This window comes from Peromyscus californicus, unplaced genomic scaffold (genome assembly GCF_007827085.1).
Source record: "Peromyscus californicus insignis strain IS unplaced genomic scaffold, ASM782708v3 Scaffold_12__1_contigs__length_115047231, whole genome shotgun sequence".
NCBI lineage: Eukaryota > Metazoa > Chordata > Mammalia > Rodentia > Cricetidae > Peromyscus > Peromyscus californicus.
In genome coordinates this window covers 87,642,627-87,668,844 of record NW_026294413.1, presented here as the reverse complement: position 1 = coordinate 87,668,844, position 26,218 = coordinate 87,642,627, and the positions used below count along the sequence as shown (strand labels likewise).

The following is a 26,218-nucleotide window of genomic DNA, read 5'->3' as shown; positions in this document are numbered from 1 at the left end:
CTCATGGGACTATCAGGATGATAAAATGAGTGCGAACACTGTAACTGTCACTGCGCTTTGTTCAACAACAACAGTGTACCCATCACTGTTGTTGTTGAACAAAGCGCAGCTTTGGTCCTAGAATCACGGTGAACTAGCCTATCATTTACATTTGCTCTAGTGTTACCTGTAGATGTTCTGTATACATTGAGTCACGGAATCCATTAATTGGGCACAGCTAACATTTCAAGACGGTCAGGACAGCAAAAGGGTAGAACACTGTAATGCGTCAAAACAGAGTCAAGTCAGAAAGAGTAAAAGAGAACAGAACACAAACACAACACTAGACTGCAGTCAGTCAAGGCTGTGAGTGTTGACGATCACTGCACCCAGAAGGCTGTGCATTGCGAGTTCCAGGCTATCTAGGGAGGTCCTATCTCATAACAATAACAACAAAAATAGCAAACTGTATTCCAGATACAATAAGCAATGGTTGGCGGAATGAGTTTCACTTCTGAGGCTGGGTGAGAAGCAACGTAACGTGCATTACTTACTGTGCACGTGGTTGGTTTTAAAAGTTTGACAGGCACTGGCTTAGGAAAACATACAGTTCTGTAACCATCAGGCCCCTGAGGGAGCAATCCTTGCACAAGGAGGAAGAGAGACCTTTCACTGGAAGCAGATGGCACCTTTCCTACTGATGCTCACCAAACAATTTTCTGTTAAAGGGCTGGAAACCACAGGTCCCTGTAACCTATTTGGGAAGAAGAAATGCCATTGGTGATAGGTCAACAAATTTCTCTCCATCTCACAAATTGGAGAGTGGCTACTTCAACTGCACTCAGTGATTTCTAAATAAACTGCTTCAACAATCAGCTGTGCATCTGGCTGCCTTCAGCCTTACGAGACGAAATGGCTGGCCTGTTTCAAAGTCTCCATTGCTACTGCAGAGGGATACCTCCATTTGTGCTAGCCATTCTGAGAAAGGACAGACCCCCCTGCTCCAGCTTGCAGTTCTTCCCTGGGTCTGGAATAGAGCAGGCATAGCCTCCGGCCCAGGATAGACTCCGCACACAGAGATATGTCAGCAAATGAAGGTGGCACAGGCCAGAAAGGAAGGGAAGGAATTCTCTTTAGGGGAAGCCAGAAACCTTCCCAGACCCAAATGCACACAGCATTTCTCAAATCATGGTCCAAGGACTACCAAATTCCTGAGACGGTGCTTTGTGCAGATTCCTGGGCCCCAAGCCCCACTATCTTAGTGTGAGACCTTAAAACAACGCATTTTTAACAAGATCCCACATGACACACTGCACACAAATGCCAGATCCTGCAAGATGGGGCTGAGCACTCAGGCAGGGGCTCCAAGGTCAGCAGTGGAGTGGGGAACAGCACAGTCAGAGCCACAGCGGTGTGACACGGCCAGATGCATTTGGGGAATGTGAGCAGTGCACTGTGACCAAAACATTCAGGGTGAGGACGTGAAAGGTGGCTCCAGCAGTAGAGGGATCCTGGCACCGTACCCCAGCTCTGCATGTCTCATTGGGTATTCAATGGATGTTTGTGGAAGCAGGAAGGAAGAAACCTTTTCCAGCATTTTACCAAAAGCGAATGAATGTGTCTGAGCCTGTGAAGACAGCTACAGATCTGCCCAAATCATGGTAGTCTAGCCCACCTGGACATGGGTTGAAAGCAAGGAGAAGGTGGAGGCCTTGGGCTTCAGGATGGGTTTTGAGTGTTGAGTAAACATTTGAGAAAAATATCCTGTCTCCTCCCAACCTCGCTTATTACAGAAAATCCTCCTAATGACCCAGTGAGACAAAATACTTTGGCTGCTAGAAATCACTAGGGAACACAACAGCCTTTCCAGACAAAACTCTGGTATAAATGTGACTTAACTGAGCATAGGTTGCAAATATCTCCTTTTGCAAAAGCAAGAGAAGCAGGTTTCCAGTAAAGGCCAGCCAGGGTACTTGGAAGGTCCCACCAGGGCACTCACAAAGCCTACCCATGAGCCATAGAGTCCTTCCTTCCTTCTTTCCCTTCGTGGCCTGGGTGCCCTAGCATCTGGTCTAGGGTGCAGGCTTGGCAGCCAGGACTCAGCTTCTGTGTTTGGACCATTCTTGGTTTCCTGTGAGGCTCAGGGTCTTTTCCTGACTCCTATGCACTCACGGCTAGGAGGGCTAGCTTCTGACACGGGTTGCCACTTCAAAGTCTCCTCTCTTCCTTCTCAGTGAACAGCAAGGAAGGAAGAATGTGGGCATCTGATCCTCCTGGTCACTGCCACATGAGTGCTCTATTGCAGAGAGATCAAGATCTCCACAGAGAAACGCCGTGTCTGAGAGAAGCTGGATGTAAACGCCCTTCAAAGCCTCTGCACATGATGCTTGGTCAGGTCTGATACTTAGGAAGTATGGGCGGGAAAGAAATCTCTTCTGGGAAAAACTGTCTCCCACCGAATCCATATCATCTAATTCCCATGCACCAGAGGAATGCCTGTCCTCCTTCAGGTCTAAGCTTGTAGTCTTTCAGAGGGTCTGCGTTTAGTGGGGGTCCTCAAATGGCTAGAAGAACCGACAATTGAACCTGCAGGACACACATGCCAATAAAAACAGCCCGAGGTGGCTCCAGGGCTCTTCCTCCCAAGATTCTCTCCCTGCATAAAGGAGCTAGAAGCAGCCCTGGCTGGCTGGGTGTGGTCCGATGTGGACCTGGAAACGGGGCTCTGATCGGTCTGCTGCAGAGATGTACCTCCAGACAGCCTGCAACACACAACTAAGAAATCCAGTGTCACTGATATAAACAACAGACAACACAGAGATTAAAGGGAACCCCTCCCTAAGAAATCCAGGTCATGCTCTGCATACAAGTTGAAGCTGGAAGGACTTCTAGGAAAAAAAAAAAAACAAGTGAAGTTTGCTGCCCTGTGAAGGTGAAGGGGAGAGAAATTAAAATTCACATTTCTCCCTAATGTCACTGGGAATGTGGCATCCGAGCACTTTATGGAATTAGCTGCAGCAGCTTCCTAATTGCCTTTGCAGAGTCGCCTCCCCCAGGTTGATGGTGGCAGCGGCGGCTGCGGCCCCATCAGTCTCGCTTGGTGCTCCTCGTGCACCCGCCCGGCACTGCGGTGCTCCTGCTGCAGCTGCCAGGCCCCGTGCTGCAGAGGCACGAGGACCCCTCAGCATGGCTGCATGCTTCCAAAAGAGACTCCCTGAGCTACGGGGACTGATGCAGATGGGCAGGGATGCTCCCCAGAGGCAAGGAGGGGGTCATCTGGCTGGGGCCAGTGGAGATGGTGGCCTCTGCTGCCCAGCCGTCAGTGTCTGCTGGCACTCAGAGGGCGATGGGTGAAGGACCTGCCCACGGGGCTTCAGAGCCAGATACTGTCCCCAGATCGGTCCCCAAATTTTGTGACAGTCTCCAACAGTCTGACGCTGGAGCTCAGAAACTGGGCACTGGACAGTAAATAGAGAAAGGGGCCGAAGTCCTTCATCCTTTGCCTGTGACCAGCAGCGTCCTATGCATCATTAGCCTGCAAGGACAAGGAAGAGGCTGGGCGAGCTATTCCTTTGTTTATCTGAATGCTGGTGCATGCCATAGGAAAAATGCTGAGTCCCGCTCCAACGACAGTTCTGTGCCAGGTGCCAAAGGAGGACCCTCTCCAGGCCAGAAAGGACAAGACTGCCCTGGAGGAATCAAACTCCTGCTCACTGTTCCCCACCTACCCCCACAGAGTAGACAAGGAGGCCTCCAGATATCACACATCCCCAGGCCGGCCAGAGGCGTGGAAGAATTTGCTAGACTCATCCCACACAAAATGAAACTGACCCTGGGGGTCAAAGGGCCACGGCCTTCAAGGTGGCTGTCAGTTGTGGGGGGGAAAAAAAAAACGAAGGCTTCACTGAGAGAAAAGAAAGAAACAAAACAAAACAGGCCCCAACACAACGAACACCCAGGAAATAGAGACAAATAATGGGACCGGAATGACACTAACCCATTCGCCAAGGAGCAAAAATTGACTAGATGCGTCCCAGGCACCCAGCTCTATCTGACCACTGTTGTGTGACTTCATTTTATAGAAAAGGAACCTATGTCCCCAGTGCAAAGCTAAGAAAGGTCAGGCTGGATTTCAAAGCCAGATCTGTCTGGTCCCAGGGCCTCAGCACCCACGTTGGCTATTCTATGCTACCATCCAACCCCCCAATGGATAATACCCAAAGGGGAAGTTTGCCACATCCAATCAGATTCTCAGACATCAAACCTAATGAGGGGAGGGCTGACCCTCAGAGGAAACCACGAGGCAAGTGACATCCGTCTTTCCATCCTAACAAAAGGAAGAACTACAGAAAAGTATTGGTCCATGGACCTTGCCCTCCTTCCCTTCCAGACTCTTTCCAATGCCTTGTTACATGAGTGAGTGACAAGATAGCCAAGAAGCGAGACAATGAAAAAGATGGAGAGCTGGGAGGAAGCTGTAACCAAATACCTTTCTGAGTCACGCATGCACAAAGACCAAAGCCATTGGGGACCAATGGCTGGCCCTAGGAAATACCCGGAGCCTCCCTCTCACCCCACCCTACTCTAGGAACTGGAGTTGAGACTCTGTAACCAAGGCCCAAAGCCTAGCTGTTAAGCACAGCTACGTGTCCTGTCTCTGTTTCTGCATCTTTAGCAGGGATGATGTTAGACCTCAAGGATAATTATGTTTAAACAGGTAAAATACGAGGCACAAACTATGAATAAGGTGCCCATCTCATTATTATCACTGCCTCCTAAGACTCCCTGGTAGGGTTCAATGACAAGCAGCTTGTAGAAGGTCTACAAACAAGGCCCCTGACACCTGGACATCAACTGGCCTCTCAGCAGCCAGCACTTCCTGGTGTGTGAAAGCTATGCCCCGGGAACAGTAATAATGGTGGAAATAGCATTACAATGGTCCACTGTTTGTGAACACTTCCTCAGAAATACCTATTGCCAAGCATCCTACGTGCATCATCTCACTTAGATCTCTCAACTCGACCCTAGAAGCCAGTACCTCTAGGTCTATTTGCTAGATAGGAACAGTGAGGTTCAGCAGCTGACTGAAGGGCCCTGAGCCTCAGCTGCACTACCAGCTAGACCTCAACCTGACTAGCTGACTCAGTCTCAGCTCTACACAGATGTCTGTTCCCAAGACCAAGCACTTCTCTTAAGAGCAGATTTGTAAGGCAATCCTCTGATTTCTTTCTAAGTCTCTATATATTTCCTATCAGTCTTAAGGTATTTATTTCTAGAAAGAGAAAAAAATGCAAAGCTTGCCACTCAAGTAGAAAATCCAGCTATGGCTCCATAACTCTGAAATTCCTGTTCGGGTTAATGTTTATTCTCAGTCATTTTCAAAAGATAAGTGAGCTGTGAACACTCTGTGGAGAGGATTACATCTTCTTTCAGGGTGACCAGGATTCTTGATATTGTGCAATATTTACACTTGGGAGCAAACTTCGGGTGTTTTTAATTAGTTACCAGTATTCCTTTAAAAAAAAAAGGGGGTGCTGGAGAGATGGCTCAGAGGTTAAGAGCACTGACTGCTCTTCCAGAGGACCTGAGTTCAATTCCCAGCAACCACATGGTGGCTCACAACCATCTGTAATGAGATCTGGCACCCTCTTCTGTATACATAATAAGTAAATAAATCTTTAAAAAATAAATAAATAAAGACAGAAAGAAAAGAGCACACAACTATCAAACTCACCTACATACAGACACTGAAGACCAGGATGTGTCATCTTTTAGTGATTGGCTTAAACTATGCCATCTGAATCAGTATGCAAATTCTTTGTGAAACCAAAAGACAACAGTGTCCCCACCTGGGCCCAGACCAAAGCGAAGAAAGAATATTCAACTTCAGCGTCACTATCCTAGAAGCCAAAGGAGTTGCAACTTACTTCTGGAGAGACAAAAAGTCTCTGCCCTTTGAGCTATTTGCATATGGCACATTTAGACTGTTCTAACCGACAGTTCACCAATAATGGGAACCCATGGAGGGAGCGTGCAGAGCCGTATGTTATGACTTGTGGCCGAAAACTACCTACAGCCAATAGATTTACAACTTCCCATATCTCCTGGTCTTTTTCCACCTCTGCCCCAACAAAATACAACGGGAAAAGCACTGTAGACCGCACAGGCACTTGCCTTCTATGTTCAATTTGCACCTTGCTTTGAGAATTACCGCACAGTGTCACAGCAAGAACACACTTGAACTCCACAGCCGCCCACCTTTACCATGCAAGACTGGGAGAGTCTGGGCATGAAGACGAAAATACTTCTGCCTGAGAATATACAATAAAGGCTTCTCTTTGCAGCCATGCCTCTGTCCTTTCGTGTGCATGACACACGTTGCCTTCGTGTCATCAATAATTTCAAGTCTGTCCCTTGTTCTCCACTAAAATGAAGCAAGGCAGCCCAAGTGATAGAGTAACCAGAAAACCAAGGCTTTTCTGGGCCACGCCTGCGGGGACGGGGGCAGCGCGGCGGGGGTCCACACAATCCCATCATCCTCAGAGGCCGATGTCACAGACACCTGCATTATTTGTGCCACTTTTTAAATGGGGTGGGGTGGGGGGGGGTGGGCTGGAGTAGGAGCACATGCTTGTAGGTGCCCAAGGAGGCAAGAATCGGACATCAGAGCCCCCAGAGAGGGAGCTGCAGTACGACACCAGACGTGGATGCTGGGAACTGAACGCCAGTCCTCTGCAAGCACTCTTGGCCTCTGAACTGTACCTTCCACCTCCATGGATGCTGTTTCATGGTATGCAAATCAAGACCTCGGCTAAGCAAATTAGTGCTAGCATGGCACAATTCACCCCTAAAACAAGTGCCGAACAAACAAACCAACCTCCTCAGTGGTCCTTAGCTTACTACGTGAGAATCTAAATCCAGATACAATTACTTGGTCCCCTCTTGAGAGCCAAGCATTGGTAACCGTCAGAAAATTAAGAAGAATCTCGGTGTGGTGGCACACACACCTGTAATTCCAGCACTCGGGATGCTGGGGAAAGAGAAATTCCAGGCCAGCCTGGGCTGCCGTGAGACCATGTCTCAAAAAACCAAAAAATATTTTGAAAGGGAAGAGTGGGGAAGGAGAGGAGAAGAGGAAGAAAGCGGGGTGGGGGGCGGGGGGGAGATATGAATGAAATTCAAAGTCATGTCATGAGCATGGGCGGGTCCAGATTTGAATCCAGACTTGAGTGTTCCATAAGCCAATTATTCCCTTCACTCCTTTTGAAAACACGCCCCCAGTGGTTTAGGAAACTAAACCACACACACGGGACAAACATGGAGGGTTGAGCAGAGATGAAGGGCTGGTCTGAGTTTTCAGTGACAACAGGAAGGGAAAATGCCCCCTGGGTTTTGAAGAGTGGAATCTTCCAGTTGTAGCTGTTTCTCCGAGGTTTTACAAGGTCACCTACCTTTCTCCTGCCACCCCATCTCCTATACCAAGATGGTGCTAGAGCAACCTACGTGCATGTCACCCTTGGCAGCCACCATCCTATCACTCAGCTCTGCTACTGTCCCTCAGCAATCACTCACATCTGGTATGGCACCAGTCCAAACCGCTTGACTTCATCATGGGGGCCCCACCACCATCAAAACTTGTAAGCGAGCATGTTTTGGCAGCTCCTGCTGAAGACTGAGAATCTGAGGGGGTATAAACAGCAAGAACAGTTGCAGTCCACAAGCTTTCCCGGGGCCTCTGTGACCCCCACAGATTTGACCCCAGCTGTGCTCGGGTGGGATGGGCAACCTAGGCAGACCTACTACAAAGGAGGACAGAGACCTGAGGACCCAAACACCCGGCTTCGCCTCCTGAGGCAGATAATATGGGTCACCTCTGTGTGGGAGACAAATGGACACCAGCTACTCCAGCAGGAAGTTCTCAGCTCACACCAAACACCCAAAGAAAATGAAGGAGCCCATTTTCTTCCTCTCCACCCCCATGAGCATATTCTTATACACCTGAGCTGATTACGACCTTGGTGGATTTCCGGAAGTCTGGGGGCCAGTCGGACTCTACCGCTCTGTGACATTCATGAAAACAAATGGCTCTTGAGCACTTTCTGCCAGTTGGCCCGAATGAAGGAGATTTTACTTTCACGACTGACTCTTCACTGACTTCCACGGCTGCCTACAATAATAGCTCCATGCCTAAGCGGTTTTAAAAGATATTCAGTTACTATAGCAAACCCCACCTCCAAGACTTCAAGGCCCTGGTAACCAGTGGGGTGGCAAGTTATACTCATTCAACCTCTTTAAGGACACAGCACAGGACCGCAGATGCTCAAGGCCAAAACACGACAGCAAGGCTGCCAAGCAAGCTCTGGAGAGGACAGGGCCAGCGGGCAGAGCCAAGGAACACCAGGTGCCCTGGCCTCCTGTGGGGGTGACAGATGGCTAGCCTCACATGCTGCTTCACCTCTCCACACCCACCTCCTGTTGGTGTCCAGCCCCGTTCCGTAAGCCCCTGGGAGAAGTCTGAACTTTCCAAAGGCCAGCGGGAAGCATCGTCCCAGCAGGAAGCGTCTGGTATGCTGCTGTCCAAGGGGACACTAGAGTTAAGAGGTAGTCACCGTGGCTGCTGCACACACACCTTAGCAAGGTAAATGGCTGATGCGATGGGTCCTCCTGTGACTTAGGAGCCTCTCCTGTGGAAGACTGTAGAGTACAAGCAGCCACTTTCTCGGCCTGACCCACTGCCCAGGAAACGAGGCAAGGAAGGCAGCAGACAGACCATGGCTGACAGGCTGCTATGGACACCTTCTCCTGTCTAGGAAGAAGGGAGCTAGCCTTGCTACACCAATATGACATTCATCTTGACAGGAGCTATCCTGTAGTAGCTACGTCCTCTGCTCTATGGCGCTTGGTTCCCTGTCAGCTACCAGGCGGATTGCCTTCCTTCAAGGTCCTTATTTACTATTCACTCCTGAATCCACAGGTATTTAGGGAACCAGGCCCCACTGGGCTTAGCAAAGATGACCTACAGAGCTTGCATTTGCATGATGCCACCCATAATGCCCAGAAGGAGTCATTGCCAGGAGCTTTGAATGTGCCAGGCATTGTGCTAAGGACTTTGCACACTTTATTCCATGGACTGTGTTGGTCTCCTTTCCCATTTAAAGGTACAAGTTCCAAAATGTTAAACCACAAGGTGACCCAGAAAGGAAATGGAGATAAGGAACTCAAATCTAAGTTCTTACGACTCCAAGACTCTCCTCCCAGCCGTTATCCCGGCTTTAATTATTTCTGAAGTAATTTCCAAGCTGCTACCTCGTTTCATCTCCCAAGCACCCCATGCTAAAGAAAATCAGGTATTATTAACTTTTTTTTTCCAAAGAGCAACTTGGGTTTTAAAAGATCACATAAAGTATGTGGCCAGATGTGCAGACTCCAGAAGCCTAGCCCAGCCACTTGGAGAGGCTGCTTAACTTTTGCAAGCCTCGGCTGGTGATCTGTGAACGGGCTGAACAGTAATCCCTGCCCTATTAGCTTAATGAGAGGTCTCTTGCTGATGTTTTTAAGACAGGGGAATTGTTATAGAAGCCAGACTGGCCTCAAACTCACAATCCTCCTGCCTCTGCCTCCCCAGTGCTATACACCACTTATGCAAGGACTTAATGAAATGACCCTAAAGTGATTACTACAGCAGCTGGAATAGACAGACTGCAGAGTGGATGCTCCCTGCTTCTACTATTAGATTAAGTGACTAGCCCAAGGCTATTCAGGAAATGGCAGAGAAGATAAGCAGACAAAAACCCCTAGGCTAGTGACCTTTCTTTTAACAGCACATCTCTAGGGCCGTGTATCTCTGCAAATGTTCCAAGCCAAGGGAACAAGGATGGGCAAAGGAAGTCTCATAAGAAGTGAGACCAAGGGTGAGAAGTCTGGGAGGAAAACCAGCAAGCTGAAATGAAGACATCTTGTCCCACAGAGGGCTCAACCATGGACCAGTGGACCCAAGACTTGGCTTAACGTTCTGCTTTCCGCATTTTGCGACCGATCAACAGGCCCTGAAAATTATGTAGCTGTTCCTGTTCTTTGCCGTTCCTTACATTCCAGCTGCATACAACATTCTATATGCTGGCCAAATTCATGCCTGATGAACAGCAGTCACTCAATTCTATACCAGCATCCTGGTTTGCTCTGTTTGGTGAGCCTCTCTAGCAACCCAAGATGATGAGGTCCTCTCCATCACCAGACAGCACCAGACACGCTCTGTACTGAGCAACATCTACTTCGTTGGCACAGATGCAGACACGGGCATAAAGTTAGTAAGTACAATGGTACTGACAGCTGCAACCCCCGATATTGACTAGCAGCTGCTCCCCCTAAAATGCATAACCAGTGGTCTGTGGTATGAACCCACAGCATTTATGGCTCTGCTCAACTTCCCAGTCCAGATCATTTACATACATAACAGCTCTTCTAACCTTGAGAGGGTACCATCTTCCAATAACAGGTGTCAAGATAGATGCTTTGAGGTCTATAAAAGGAAAGTCATGGCCATCCATTCACTCCTTGTCAAGAGATAATGCTTTCCTTTCCAATGTGGCCTTGAAACAAACATACAATCTGGCTTCTGAGTTGTTTGTTATCACAATCCTGATCTGGGGTAACCGAGAAGCTATATAACACACACATTTAATACAAATTACAAATGCAATGATTATTTAGATAGCCCGATAAATGTTGCTCAAAGCAAACGAAAACCTGTCATGTTTTAGAAACATTATTTTTTTTCTTCAAAGTTTATTTGTACAATAATTCCTGCAAGCTTGGCATGCAGACTACCCCACGACACATCAGCTACACAGTCACCCAAGACCCTGAGGGTAAGCCCAAGTACAAGCCACTGCTTTGCAAAGGGCAGTGTGAATCCACTTCAGACAGAGTCTGCTGATGGCTGAACACACAGGAACACCCAAGGAATGCAGCTTCTCCTCTTCCTTACTGTCTGTCACCTTCCTTTGAAGGAAAGGGGACATTCTGTGTAATGGACTGGGAAGGACATGGAAGGTTCTACCAGGGCCATCAGAGCCAGGTCTCAGGAACGTCTCTCTGTGGACAGTACTCAAGAGTTCACTGCCGTCATTCGAGATGAAACATAGGCCATAAAGTCGTCATCTAAAAAAATGGCATTAAACGAAGGTAAAGTCTCACATGCTAATTCACAGACTGACACTTTATAGCATACATTTAATGTCTTCCACGGTCTCAGATACAACAAAACCTCTACGTTAGATAACAGCACCTTAGGCAACTTACACCCATTAACATTCTATGCCTCAGAGACCCTGAAGTCTTGACTCCAGAGCTGTTTCCTCTGGTGCTGCTCTTACAGAAGGTGGACGACTCTGGCAGACCGTGTGTGTGCAGATAAAGAAAAGGCCTTTTGTGGGCTTCAATGATGGCAAATCTGGATTAATGACAACCCTGAGACAAAGGACTGCTCACAGGAGATGTGCACTCATTTTAGCAAGCTCAGCACACTCACTCATTTATTGGCTGCCTACGTGGGAGCCCCATACACCAATGGAGATCAATCAAAAACAAAGTCTGAAATCCCAAATTTGTACTCCCATGGCTATGTGTTTCAAACTGAAGGAACAAAATGGGAGTACATGGGGAGGATGACTTCACGGGTCTTATGTTTTTGTTGATCCTACAACACAATGATAATCTTCATCAAAAACTGGAGACACTAATCATACTTTCCCATGCCCAAGAGGTTTCATAACTGGTTTGGTATTCATGTGTCTGCCTAAAATCAAACTGGCATTATAATAAGTGTAATCATTTATTAATACCAGAAAGAGATCGTCATACTAATGGATCAAAACTCATAATTGCAACAGAATGGAAACCTGAAGTTCACCTCCAACAAGAATTTCATTCATATTTTCAGCCCCTTAATTTTAACAAGCCTATGCAAATCTCTTTGAGTAACACAGGCTGCAGCAGCTCCTAGTAAAAGAAAGAAAGCAGGCTATCTCTGACGGGGAAGAAATCTTAAGAAAAGGAGCAGAAAGAAAGAAAAACACTAAACCAAAGAGGTTCATACAAAACTTAGCAAGTGACCATGTGAGCAGTAAGAGTACAAACACCTATCCAGGGTGCATCCCGGTGACAGGCCGAATGAGACCGGAACTGTCATTTCTAAGACTTTACAGGATAATCTAAAAGAAGAAAGTCTACTAATCTGAAGCGGTGCTGTGAATGAACTACTGGCAAAACAAGCTAAAGGTATATCTTTTCTTTATTCTGAACAACAGATCGGGAGGGCTGTGCCTCCTCGGGACAGCACATTGTGGACCACCCCCCCCCCCATTCGTAATTCACAATGTTCTTTGTTAATTATTTAAAAGTCCATTGATTTCCACATTGATGAAAAGTCATAATTGTAAAAATGGCTAGAGGAATCGGCCTTTTTACTTTGCTGACGCTGTCCTGTGGAGAGAGACATCAAGTTTATATATTAAAGCCATCTCAATAAATAGTTGATAACACAAAAGCCTGCTTGTGCATTTCAAGAATCGAATGGCCTGGTAAGTACTGCAGGAGGTGTCCAAGGTAACTGTGGCCTCTTTGTTGATGCTAAGGGCAGAAGCACATATTACCTGTGCTTACCATCACAATTCTGCAAAACGTCACTAGGACCCATTATTCCCAGGGACATTCATCCCCTGAATGCAGGTCTAAACAGAATGAAAAACTCAGCTTCAGTGGAAATCCCCCTAAGGAGACCGGGATGAAACCCATGAGGATTTAACGACTTTTATTGCAAATGTTAAAGGTGTGGTGTCTTTGTGTTTAACAGCCAGGTCCTCGGACCCATTAGAACACTTCTCACTGAATCCCAGAATAGAGAGGTGACGGAACTATGCCTCCCCAAAAGAACCCAAACAAAGCACATTCGCTGGGGAAAATGAAGCAAGATGGGCAGCTGAATACTGGCATGAATATGTCAAAGAGGAAGTTAATTAAAAGCCGAAGAGAATGGAAAAGCCCGCTGTGTCTGCCAGTGGAGGAGGCAGCTGACAGGCACACAGGAGCACACCAGAACCTGCCTTTAGAGGCCCTCTAACAACCACAGAGCTCCTCGGGATTCACTCCCACCTCACCACTTTCCACGCTACAGTGAAAACACACAACTTAAAAAAGAAAAAATGTCTGGCTCACCATGCTTTGTAAGATCAAAAATGTCCGCTGCAAATGAAACGAATAGGGGGCTATTCCCATGTTCAACAAAGGCAAAAAGAAAAAAACGAAAAGGGCAAGTCTGCACAGGCCACCTACTGCAGTGTCTTAATCTATGCCAGGGAAAGCCAGGGCACCCAACACAGGAGTGACTGAGGAGACAATGATCCTGAGTGAGGTGGTGGGCAAGTGCAGGGTTTACTTCAGAGTCCGCTGCAAGTCCCATGACCTAACAAAGCTCGTTGCCAAAATGGCAGATCTCCCAGTCTCTGAACACCTCAAAGTGGATGACCAATTCTTACTTAATTTATATTCACAATAATTACTTTAGAAAGTTTAGGCCCTAGATCAGAAAAGAAAGAAAGAAAAACTTCCATTCTAAAAATGAACATGCTACCTCGATTCAGAACATGGAAAACTACACAAATACAAAAATATTATATTGTGGCATACAATATATTTTTTCTTAACTGAGAATCAAATGTAAATGTAAATGTCCACACCTTACAAGTAAAATTATAGTCTTTATGCAATCCGCTACTGTCACCCGTGAGTTCCCTCAACACGGTGTTAATGCATTTTCCAACTGAGTTTTCTAACTCATTTTAAAGCATCCCAATTGTTAAAATACAGGAAAGTAATGGACAGATGCATGTTGTTTTGACTTAAAGAGATAATTCCTAATGCAAGTGGCCAGATTTTTGAAAATAATCAAGAGGATGACAGTATCCTTGCTTTTCCAAGTGATGCTCTGTCTCCCACACTGGGCCTCTCAGTTCTCTCCCCATTCATGCTGACTCTCTAAACCAATGTTCTTCCCCACATTCAAGAATACAGTCATATTTTGGAGATCAATATGGCTCAAAGATTTCTGCCAAATGCTTCCCAAATCATCTAACACACCCCTCTGAACACTCACGAAAGTACTCGCCAAGCAACCCAAAGCTGTAGGTATTTCACCCCCCCTGGGGTGAAAGATTACAAATCCCAGTACTAGAGCAGATACCCACCCTGGGCCCTGAAAGCATCACTTCACCTTCCCCTCGAACTGGTTACAAAATGCCAGGCCACAGCAACGAAAGGCCACAAATAATTACACAATTGTCAAGCTGCAAACGGGACAAAAGCAGAGCAATATCAGAAACCATGCTGAGGAGAAGGGAAGAGAAGTATCTCAGTCATTTCCAATTTGCTCCTAGACAATAACCAATAATAGGGCTGATGGAGCACTATATGTGCTTTCTAACTTCCAAGAGAAGAAAAAGAAAATGTATTTCATGTGCTCCCTGTATACAAGTACAACCAAGACCCAAAAGGCAGGGGGAAGGGAGGTTCTTTTGGAGTTGCTACAACTACAACATGCAGATGAGAAATATTTCTTTAAAGTTATACAATAGGCTCACTCTTTTCAAAGCGAAAACAAAATACACAGACTATGTCACAGTCCAGAGCTTGTCACATAAAACATCTGACACGCAGGCAAAAAGCCAGAGGACAGACAAGGCTGAACCAAATTAAGAGAATACCGGGGGAAAGGCCATTTCTATAAACACAAGGGGTCACAGGTATGTAAATGACTGTCTTCTATACAGGCGGACGAGTGCATCAAGTTTTATCAACTGATTAAAAATTCAGTGAACTTCTTCCCAATCTAAAAGTGAGCAATCTTCCCCATGGTTTCAAGAAATCTGGTGTCTGGCATTTTTTCCAGCCAGTATACCTTGCCATCCATTGTTGGGTGATGCTTTATTACGATATTTCAATTTCATGTGACAAACGGTTTCATATAATGCCCCAAAATGCTACTCTCTGAAATGGAATGCCATAAATAAAATATGGACTTGGTTACCAGGCAGCATGCACAACACATATGGTACATTGGCCCAAAAAACACATTTTAAAATGCTTTAAAAGTTAACTTAACAATGTAAGCTGTTTATACCCATTCTCAGAGAATTGTCCCCTAAAGGCCAATCTTATTTTCTATTGTCAAGAGAATATCTGGATTAACTTGTTTAATTTGCTAACTTGAAATTCTCTTCACCCGCTCTGATCTCCACCCCCACCCACCCACCGGTTCATTCTTTATCTTAGAGGGGAGGAAAGGGGGCCATATATCTCACAATGTAATTTTAAGCATAATGCTGCCCGTTTGAATTAAAACTGATGCAGCTTCTGATAAAAGCCTAATAATCAATTCTCCATTCTCATTACACTACAGAATCATATGGACGCAGACCAATTTCTTAAGTTTGTGGACCACTCTCCCGGCTTATTACCCAGCAGTGCAGCTGAGTGGAAAGATAACCACGTTCATTCTCCTTATCTGTAATGATGTAATGCACCCCAGCCCTGGGTCTAGATGATTGGGGAATAATGAGATTGTACAACTGCAGGATGACAAACAATGCTGCGGGTATCTCCCTGATACACTGAACCCCACGACTCCTGTGCAAAGAGGAGGCTCAGAAAACAGGCACCGATCCTGCCCCTCGGATGAAGTTAGCATCTTTTGGCCAGGGAAGCATCTGCTCTCGCACTAAGACAGCAATACCGTCAACTGAGAGGAGAGCCGTGCAAACACACTGTTTCCCAGCCCCAGCCAGGACAGTGCGAGTGAGTATCCTGCTTCTCTTTGTGTTTAGAATCAAGTGTCATCTAAAAATAACCGGTTGGTAGGGAAAAGTCACGGCACGGTACAATGCCAAGAACGGGAGATCAGAGACTACTCTGATAACTGATGCAGCTCTGGGCTCACGTTTGTTTGGAAAAACTAAATCTGCCTCCATTTTCTGTGCTAGAAAAATCATCGCTGTCTGTCACCACAGAAACCTACCTTTTGCAGAAGCTGGGAACCCGAGTACTTGGCAGCAATGGATTTTATCTCCCCACCAAAAGCGGAGGCCCACAGCTTCACCCTACAGGGAGAAAGGGCAGAGGAAGAAATGTAACACCCCGTGTCACCGTCACACACTCACACACCGGGCTGTGGATGAAGGAGCAGGACGATAGAACATTAAAGAAAAACGGAAATAAAGATAGAGAAAGCACTTTCTTACAAACTACTGGTACCAAACTGCAGAGCGCAGCGCGGGAGGGGGGTCGGGGGGTCACTGGAGTTCAGAATGCGGAAAGTCTCCCTGGCTCTCCCAAAAGACCACGGGCTTTCATAGAAACAATAACCTGGTTTGCTCAAATACTTAAAATGAGCATCACCTGGCAAATACTACTCTGAAGAAATCCACCCATCCCCCGCTTCCCGGAAAAGTGGGATGGCGAGGTAACAGAGAGGGGGACCATTGGCCCGCCGAAGTTGCAGCAGGTAAACAGGCTCTAAACTTGGCGCTGTCACTTGAGGCGAACCTCTCCAGGTTTTACTCTCCAACCCCAGGGAAGGGGCGAGAAGGTCCCACCCCAGTCTCGCCGTTCGGTGCCGATGCTGGGAGGCAGGTGGAAGAGGCGAGGCCCGCACCCGCCGCGGGTCTTGCCTAGCGGCACCTGCAGACACCCAAACTTGGGCGCCCCGGGTCTCTCGGGCGCCGGCAGCCCCTCCCGGGGAGTCCCAGCACTAGGCACTTACACGGAGAGCGGGATCTGCTGCTCCGAGCGCACCACATCCCCCAGCGCGGCGTACAAGAGCGCGGCGGCTAGGAGCGCCGAGGCCCCCCGGGACGCGCAGCGCTGCGAGCCCAGCCCGGCCATCCTGGGCTCCTTCCGACACGCCGGCGGCGGCGGCGGCGGCGGCGGCGGCAGCGGCGACTAGAGCGGCCGCGGAGAGCTGCGCCGGGCGGGCGGTGGGCGAGCGCGCTAGGCTGCTTGCTCCGCCGCGCGCCGCCCCGCCTGCTTCTCGCGCGCCGGGCTCACTTGGGGAGCAGGGAAAAAAGGAGCGGGGGGGGGGGGGGGGGCCTGGGGGGGGAGGAAGGCGGGGAGGAGGCGGGAGGGAGCGCTGGGGAGGAGGCAGGCGCGGGAGGAGGGAGCGAGACGCGCCTCTTGCCGCGGCGGCTGCCCGGCCCCGCCTCGGCGGCCCCGGGGAGTCCGGCGAGCCGCGGCGGGAGGGCGGGAGGCACCTGGCGGGCGGAGACTCGCAAACTCGGGTGTCCTTGGCCGCCGCGGCTCCAGCCTTGCCCGGCCCGGCCCACTGCAGCCGCTGAGTTCTTTACAACTCTGCAGTCCGCCGCCCCCGGCGCGGCTCCGGGGTGGCCCCGGGCGGTCCCCAGGCCTTGGCGACTGGAGTGGATGGAGGATGGGGGCTCGGGAGCGAGGCCGAGGACCCTGGTCCTCCACACTTGGCCAGTGGTTGCCTCGGTCGAGAGCCTCCCGGGAGGGTCGGGGGCGACCGGGTGGGAAGCTGCGGAGCCTAGAGGTGGCGCGACCCCCTCCCCACGCCCCTCGCGATTTCCCGGGGAAGAGGCAGAAGTCAGGAAGGGGACGGCTGGCAGCGGCGGCGGCGGACCCGCTAGGACTGCGGAGGAGCAGGCTGGGGATGGGACACGGGGTTCGGGGTCTGGGGAGTGCACCGCGGCGTGGCGGCCCGTCCAGTGCTCCAGGGCCGCGGTGACTTGTGGAAAGCGCGGAGGGTGGCGCTGCAGTCGCTGCTAGGCTAGGGAGTGCTGGGCTTAGGCATCCATCCAGTGGCCGCACAGTCACCTCTGGCGCTCGGGACCACGGGCCCGGGGTCCGCAGTGCTAGGCGGTGCACCCAGGGGCAGGGGTGTCGGGGCGGGAGAGGAAGGAAACAGCGCCGAGTCCATCCTGACCCGTAAACACCCTTCATTCTGCAGGGAAAAAGACTGCTCCGAGCCCGGAGGCTCCCCACACCAGCCCCAGCCAGGGTGGAGGCAGCTCAGCGCAGGCAAAGCGCATTCTGGATGCCCACAAGGGAAGCCCCAGGAAGCCGCTTTCGCCGCGGCCCCCACCCTTGGAAAAGCCTTGTCCCCCTTCCTTATACAAGCTCTAGGGTGTGGCTAGGAACTTTGTGGAGCCCTCGCGCGGGCTGGCGGTAAAGACCCGAGTGAGGCTGAGTCATCCTCGCCTGGCGGAGCGCAACTCGGGTGACCGGGGCCAGCAGTGAGCTCCTGACCTCGCCTAGTCTCCTAGCGCTCCTGACGCCTGGGTTCTCCTTATGTGCTTGTTTTTCCGCCTCCGGGACGTCATACGTTTTTTTTCCTGTCATCCTGCACCCCTGGGTTTGCAGGGAACTGAGAAAAGGTGGGCTCTGGCTTCCACTGGGTGGTATCGGGCTAGGATCCAGCCCGGCTCTCCTGCACAGCAGTCTCCAGAAAAGTTATCTTGGCAGCGAGTGTTTGGATTCCTGAGTTGGCTGTGAGGGGCTCTTACCGGGCCTTTTTCCGCGTACCGGCTGACCCTAGCCCGGATGGGCGTAAAAGCCAGTCATACACCTACCCAGGGAAGCCGCCTCCGGAGCAGGCCCACCAGGAGAGCGCCAAGTGCACCCTGCCCACGGGTAGTGTCTCTACGGATGACTAACTGGTTATAATGAGTTCTCCGCTTCTGTGCACACCTCCCGCCTATGAAAACGTGCCAGCCTTTCCCAAACAGAAGCAAGCACAGCCTGACCCCAGGGCAAGTGGTCTCTGTATGAGCTTTGACACTCGGACTGGGGGCTGAGAGAAAATTAATTTTCTTGCCAGAATGCAATAGTTTTCTAAATAGATGCTTGAGTGAATGAATGCGTGGGTACATACTAGCCCTGATTCATAAAGCTTCATCATCCCCTCTATGGTGTCTGTATGCTAACAGCCTTTCCTACACTCATTTATCCAGTCAGTAATGGCGAAGCATCTTGGACAAGATGGACACAGTAGGACATGCGGGGGGAAGTGGGGTGAATCCTTCAGGCAACCTGCCCTCCTGGGATTTATACACCCAGAAGGACCAGGCCTTTCTCCAAAAGCAATAATGAGAAATATACAATTATACATTTTGACAGAGGATCAACAATAGTACATGTGAAGAAAAGGTACATGTTATGCCCTGATTATCTTGTGCCATTAGCTGCAGCCACCTGAGGGCACCAAGGTCATGACCATGTTTGGTGAGTCAGTCTTTATGAACTGCCACCTGGCATGGATAAACTCCATGGTTGTTTTACCGAAGTGAGAGAGTCTTAACCCATGGCAAGGATTTTGAGAATTAGTAACTATTAAACAAAACAATCTTAGGCAGAACATGGTATGCTTACATTTAAGATGGATACACTAAGTATTTCTTACTAGCTCAAAAATGATTTAAATGGCTCTTTTAATTTACCCAGAGCTCAAAGCATTGTGAGAATTTGGGAACCTGCCACTCAAGTATTCTATCCCTTTTCATCATAACATTCAGTGAAGAAAGGGATCTAGGTGTGTACTCTTATTTAACAGAGGGGCATAATGAGGCCCAGAAGGGCTTAGTGACTGGTCCAAAGACCACAGCCAGTCAAAGAAGGCCACCTGGCTTCAGACCAGGGTGGTCTGAACAGCCACAGCACCTTCCACTGTGTTAAAAGCAACATGGAGGATTTGGATCCTGCTGTTTACACCCAGAAGCAGACACTTCGACACACACAGCTTTCAGCTGTAGCGGAGTCCAGCCAAATGAGACTGCCACTTGCTGATCAGAACACCAGTCTCGCCTGCGGCGGAGCTTGCACTGTGTCCTGAAACCATGAGCTACTGGGAAGATGGTACCAGCAGTGAAACCTGAGCCCAAAGTAGATGATTTCAAATGCTCGCGTGCTTCCAATCCAGAGAGATCCCAGAGAAGCAATTTTTTAGAGGCGAGCTTACACTGTCCCACCCTACCCCACCCCCTGAGCTTTTGAGCAAATAAGACTCCTATGTTTGCCATAGTACCTTGGGGGGGGCATTTAGTAAGTGGAAACTGAACAGTCACACAAAAGTTGTCCTGTCCCATAAGGATTTGCAGATGTCCCACTGGACATTCAAGGAAGAAAAGAATCACACTTAGAACTACCAGAATGCAGAACTTAAAATCCATTTCATATATTAATATATAAACATAAAGGAGCTTTGCATGGCTTTTATAAACTGAATGCAGCTGCTGCGTAACTGAAGGAAGGTGATTCCGTTCCGTACCAAAAGATTTTTGTTTGGTTTGGTGAGTGGATTTCTGTATGTTTTTTCTCATTAAAACAAAAACAACAACAACAAAAAAAAAAAAACACTTCCTCAACAGCAACCAAACTTCCTCATTCTGAATCACTATCACAGCCCACCTGGGCAAGTTTGCGTTTGGCATTTGTGGTTAGTGCACAGAGATACAAACATGGAATGGCCATTATATCTTGCATCTAATCTTGCCCAAGCTTTCCACACTGTGAAATGACTCTTATTTTTACTATAATAACAAATTGTTTTTAATTAACTTTTTCAATATTATCAGTTCAAGCATCATTGGGTTTTGTTGTTGTTGTTTGTTTGTTTGTTTGAAGAAAAATCTGACTTAAAGCAGGGCATAGTGAGAATTTCAAGCCAGGATGGTAAGGGTAGGGTATTGTGTCTAGTTGAGTAAAGCCTTGCCTTTGTAGGCTGGAAAAGGATACCAGGATTACCAGCTATGAGGCTGTGGGGGTGCTAATGTAGATGCAAACCATTTGAAGGGACAAAACATCAAGTGCTTTAGTGAACTTCCGACCCAGCATTTCCTCTTCTGGGACTTGATCTTACACTTGCTAATTGTGAAAGACTTAAAATCCTGGGCCCTCAAGATGGCCCAGCAGGTGAAGACACTTAGCACCAACCCTGACAACCTGAGTTCAATCCCTGGAACTCACATAGTAGAAGGAAAAAGAACCAGCTCTTGAAAGTTATCCTTTAACCTCCGGGTATATCCTGTGGTACACAGAGAGAGACATACACACAGACATGTAATAAATAAATCTTTATTCTCTCCAACAATGTCCACGAAAGCCCCCTACTACTTCCTCCTGAAGATGCGGACAGCCTTTTCACACCCAGGCGCTGCTTCAGCTCTCACTCTGCCTCACTGGCCAATGACACTGGTCCCCCAGCTGAAGCCCAGTCCCTGCTTCCCCATCACTCCTGCACACATGCGCACAGAAGCCAGCCATCTCTGCCCACTACTGCCACCTGGTTCAGCACACTACCGTTTCTTCCTTAAATTCCTGCAACCCGTTCTTAACTGATCTCGTCTCCTTTTGCACCTACAAACATGACCTCTTTAGAAAAGAAAAAACGAGATCACAAGTCCAAAATCCTGCTATGATTTCTGCATGAAGTAAAAATGCACCCATGGTCCTTGGCTCCTCACTCCGCTTCCTCTCCAGTCATTTATCCCTCGCTCGTTGGAGTTCCAAGAAAAAGTCAAGCTTATTTTCTCCTGAGGCCTTTGCGTGTACGATGTCCTCTGCCAGATTCCTCTTCCTTCAGATTGGTCCAAGGTGGCCTCTCCCTAACTTGAGTCCCGGTAAAAGAGCCATTGTGGGGCGCTTCCTCACGAGCCTCAGGTAGAATACAAGTATGCACATCTTGGAGCTCTTGGCTGCTTTCACTTCTCTTCCTAGCAGTTATCACTGCTCATTGATTGGTTGATTGATTGACACCTCCCCCCCATATGTTATCTTCTCCCTTATGTGACTGCAAGTGGCTATGTAAGATGTTCAGTGTTGTGAGAGACAACACACATTCGCTGTTAGGCTAGACTTCGCTTCTCCTAAAGTCATACCTTTCATGCTTCCTAGATTGCAGCTTGCTTCTTCATCACCAAGACCTAGGACCTCGAAAACAGCACTAGACTTGCCAAGATGGTGAGGACCAGAAAACTGGTGTCCTGAACTGATCCTCAGTCACAACTCTCCAGGACGATGTAGAGGAAGAAGACAAAGACGATGTCGCTAAAGTTGAAAACCACACATCAAACACTGACTTCTATGCTATTAGCAGAATGCTGCTGGCCACCTTTAGAACCTGCCTTCCGTCCATGTGTTGTTTCTAACCCCATGTGCAGACAGATGCTGAGGAGGCTGCAATGATGACAGGGGGTATTCTGCTTTCGGGAGCAGTTCGGCTGTGTCTAAAATACGGCCCCAGGAAAGCACAGACCTGAAAACAGCCTCAGGTCCACTGTGTCAAAACTCCTGCACGGAACAGATATTTAGGTAACCTTGAGCTGAATTCAGCTGGATGAGATGATCCATTCCAATGTTAAGCCTTCCACTGACCTGAAAGAAGTAGGCCCTTGAGCCCCTAACACAGGCAATGGCAGTGAGTGGTCCGGGAGCTTGCTTTATGACAGATGCGGCCGTTCTATTTAGCAGCTGCCCCAACTCTGAGAAGATTGTCATGGGAAAAGGGCAAAGGGCCACCCCTGAGGAAGGAAGCTGGAGGAATCATCTGGCATGGAGCAGTTCCCCCAAGCCAATGGATGCCAGCCACTGAGATTGGAGCCAACTGGCTAGGGACTGAGCTTAAGGGCTTTATGGTCCTCTGGTCCTTTCCCTACCCACCCTAGCTCTTCCCCCGGCATGAGAACAAGCACCCAGTGAGCCTCTGATCTTTACTGACAAAATGATTCCGTGTGGGAGTCTGTGCCTGTGACTGTGACTGGGTGTGTACATGATTGTGTGTAATAGCATATAATATGATGTTGTGTGTATATGTGTGACTGTGCATGCGGATGTATGGTAACCATGCCATTGCAAAAGGCAATGTGTCCTAGCATTCAGTTGAGGGGCTCCCAGCATACTGATTTCAACTGACCCTTTGTCTCTGGGAACAGGTGCCTCTCATTCACACAGCCACACCGACTTGCACAGTGAGGCAGCACCTCGGCAGCCACCCTCTCCAGTCAAGAAAAGATGCTCCTGTGGGACAGGGAGCCCTGAGTGAACAGCTGGAGCATATGCTGATGCTGCTCCTCAGCTTTTCATCAGGCTGAATGGAGAAGAGAAGGAAGAAGTCACACATCACACACCTTCCAATTGTAGGACTCGAAAGTCACTGATTTCCACAGAGGACAAGCTGCCTTTTGGGAGCAGGAGTATCTTTCTGGGTTAAGATCTGTTTCCTTTAAAGTATTCTGAGAAATTGCAAGGTTTCTGAATGTCTATCAAATAGGCATTGGTTTAAAAAAATTAATCACAGTTTATCACATAATGGAATTTTATATAGCCACTTAGAAAAGGGACTCTCAGCCAGGCTAGGGGCACACACATGGATCTGTTTTCCCACAAAGATGGAAACAGGAGGGTCAAGAGACCGGACTAGAGCAATTTAATGAGACTCTGCCTCAAAATAAAATAAAGGAGTACCATTCAGTGGTAAACACATGATGCTCTGGATTCAATCTCCATACCTCATTGATAAACGAATGATAAACTCTTACTTTTTAAAGAAAAAGAGCAGTACATATCTATGTACTGATATGCCTATATGGCAAGCTGTCCATGACGAACATGCCTGGAGAAAAGCAGGTCATAACACAGTATATACAACATATACCCCTCTGTGTCAAGTTAAAACCATGGGAACATGTGTAGCTATTTTGCTTCATGTCTCTGAATCTGCTGTAGTTTGAGTTTGAGATTCCCTCTATAGGTTTTTGAATTTGCACACTTGGTTCTCAGTACTGCTTTGGAATGTTGTGGAACTTTTAGAACCTGGGGGGAGCAGTTTTTTGGGGGGGGGGGCGGCTACTGTCAGCTCTCTGCCTGCCAGTGCCACATAACAAATGCTGGTCACATGTTCCTGTCACCAGAGACTTGAGCTCATCACCACGACAGTTTCCTCTGAACCAGGCACCAAAATAAACACCTCCTCCTGTAACATGAATCTTAAATGGTCTTATTAAAAAAAAAAAAAAAAAACCAAAAACAAAAACACCTCAGTGCCAGCTATTAGGGTAAATTCTGAAAGATCAGAGAGACAGGAACAAGCCACAGCCAACCTCACCTCACCAACTTCTCAACCAATCCTTTTTCCTCAAACTGGAAGCCTCGGAGTCCTCATCTGAATAGATCTCAATTGAACTGCTGCTAAAAAAACCTAAAAGCTTAAAAGCCTCTAGTTCCTGGTCCTCACGCCTTATATACCTTTCTGCTTCCTGCCATCACTTCTTGGGATTAAAGGCATGTGTCTTTCCCAAGCAAGACATGAGATCGCAAGTGCTGGGATTAAAGGTGTGTGCCACCATGCCTGGCTGTTTCCTATGTGGCCTTGAACTCACAGAGATCCGCATGGATCTCTGCCTCCAGAATGCTAGGATTAAAGTCGTGTACTACCACTGCCTGACCTCTCTGTTTAATATAGTGGCTGTTCTGTTCTCTGACCCCCAATTTTATTGGGGTGCACAATCTATCAACCACACCCTCCCTTAAGATGCTTCTGCCACTATTTTGCCACAGCAGCTGGGGAAGTAACTGGGTACAGTGGGCTGGCATGGGACTAACCCGAACGTCACTTCAACTGGTAACAAAGATTTCTCAGGGTGAAAACGGTGGAAGAAACAAAGGAAATGTTTTTAACCTTTTATTTTTAACTCATTGGACAAGGAGCATGTAGAGTAGACGACATGTCTAGGGTTAGACACCTGGGAAACAGCAAAATGACACCAGTGTTTCCAAAGGACGGTTTGTGGATAACAATCTGTTTCTAAAATCATCATGGTAGGAGGGGCTCACTCTCCTGGGCTGGAACAGGGCTCTGGACAGAGGAAACGCCCATGCCTTTCAGTTGCTGGGCACCCACAGGCCCAGCAGTGCAGCCTGGGAGCATCCCTGGAGCCCCTAGACTGCATGCGTTGGTGGTATTGTCACTGGTAACAACTATTTTGAATGCTGAGTTTCATTTTGTGCTGCTCTTCAATTGGTTGCTTATGAAAAACTTCTTAGAAGGTATGTTTTTGGATGGAAGGATAAAGTACTTAAACTCTAAGAATATCAATAATTGAAAAAGTAAATTTCTCTGCTACATTACTGGTACAATAAAGATAAACAAAGTAGTTAAAGTGTTGCATGAAACAACTGAATCCATAAGAAGTCAATAAGTTCAAACACCATGCACATTGATATATGTGCATATATATTTATGTCTGTTTGAAATCAATCTTACGATTATCCACCTTCAACTTCTTATGTCGGGTAAGGCTCTCCAATACCTTCAGAAGCCTTCACACATTCCATGGGGAATATTTTGAAAGATACTTTCATGTTGATAAATGATCTATTAAAACATACACACATTCCAAAATATGCACATTTAGATGAGATTAGCACCCCTTTTTTAGTTACATTTACTTATTTCATGATTTTATTGATTTATTCAGTGGAGGGGCGGGGGGCGGGGGGATGATGAGCCACGCATGCGCCGCAGCACAGCCACGAAGGTCAGAGGACAACTTGCAGTCGCTGATTCTCCCCGCGCACGGTGCGGATCCCAGGGATCAAACTCAGGTGGTCAGCCTTGGGCACCGGTTGAGCCATCCCATTGGCCCTGGCTACGGTTTGAGTTCTTCCTGTCAACAGTCTGACTCAGCATGGAGTCGAACTGACAGAGAAGACTGGGCAGACCCTCCGTGGTACAAAGAGGAGCTCGTTTAGAAGCCCTCACTGTGTGGCCGTCTCATCCTGTTGATTCTGCATCTGTGCACGTCCTGTCATAGGAACTGGAATGGAGTTGACTCCCTGTCGTCGTCTCATTATTCAAATCTTCTTAGTGAACAAAGAAGCATGGCCACTTTTTCTACAGTAGGTCTTGAGCAATTACGTGTTTCAGGAGTATGGCTTGAAGTTAAAGAGCAAGGCTTCTTATCCAGACTCACCTGAACAAATTAGGGAGCATGGGACAGATGTGTGCTTTATAACATGATTTAAAGCAGCAATCTCGTTTAATAGGAATTTTGTAAATCCTTTTAAGAACTTAGTGAAGTAATTGTGAAGACAACAACATTCTGCTCTAAGAACATTTATCACAATATTGTCTATACTAGAATAAGAAGCCATGGCACTGTCTGAAAACAGGTTGTTGGTT

The 26,218-nt window shown here is 48.0% G+C and overlaps 1 protein-coding gene and 1 long non-coding RNA gene across 3 annotated transcripts in view; one reads left to right on the top strand and one right to left on the bottom strand.

Moving 5' to 3' along the window:
* Positions 1 to 16,997, bottom strand: part of Cacna2d3 (calcium voltage-gated channel auxiliary subunit alpha2delta 3) — an 844,638-nt gene extending 827,641 nt beyond the window's left edge. For both annotated transcript variants that reach the window (XM_052733778.1, XM_052733779.1), the window contains exons 1-2: positions 16,793 to 16,997; positions 16,049 to 16,130 (exon numbers count right to left, since the gene is read on the bottom strand). In XM_052733778.1, coding sequence (XP_052589738.1) covers positions 16,049 to 16,130; positions 16,793 to 16,914 — 204 coding nt within the window. In that variant the 5' untranslated portion in view covers positions 16,915 to 16,997. The remainder of the gene's footprint in view (positions 1 to 16,048; positions 16,131 to 16,792) is intronic.
* An 814-nt stretch (positions 16,998 to 17,811) lies between these two features.
* LOC128107637 (uncharacterized) lies at positions 17,812 to 23,518 on the top strand. Its single transcript, XR_008217164.1, has 2 exons — positions 17,812 to 20,330; positions 21,934 to 23,518. It is a non-coding gene; the product is annotated as an uncharacterized LOC128107637 (long non-coding RNA).
* Positions 23,519 to 26,218: the final 2,700 nt, after the last annotated feature.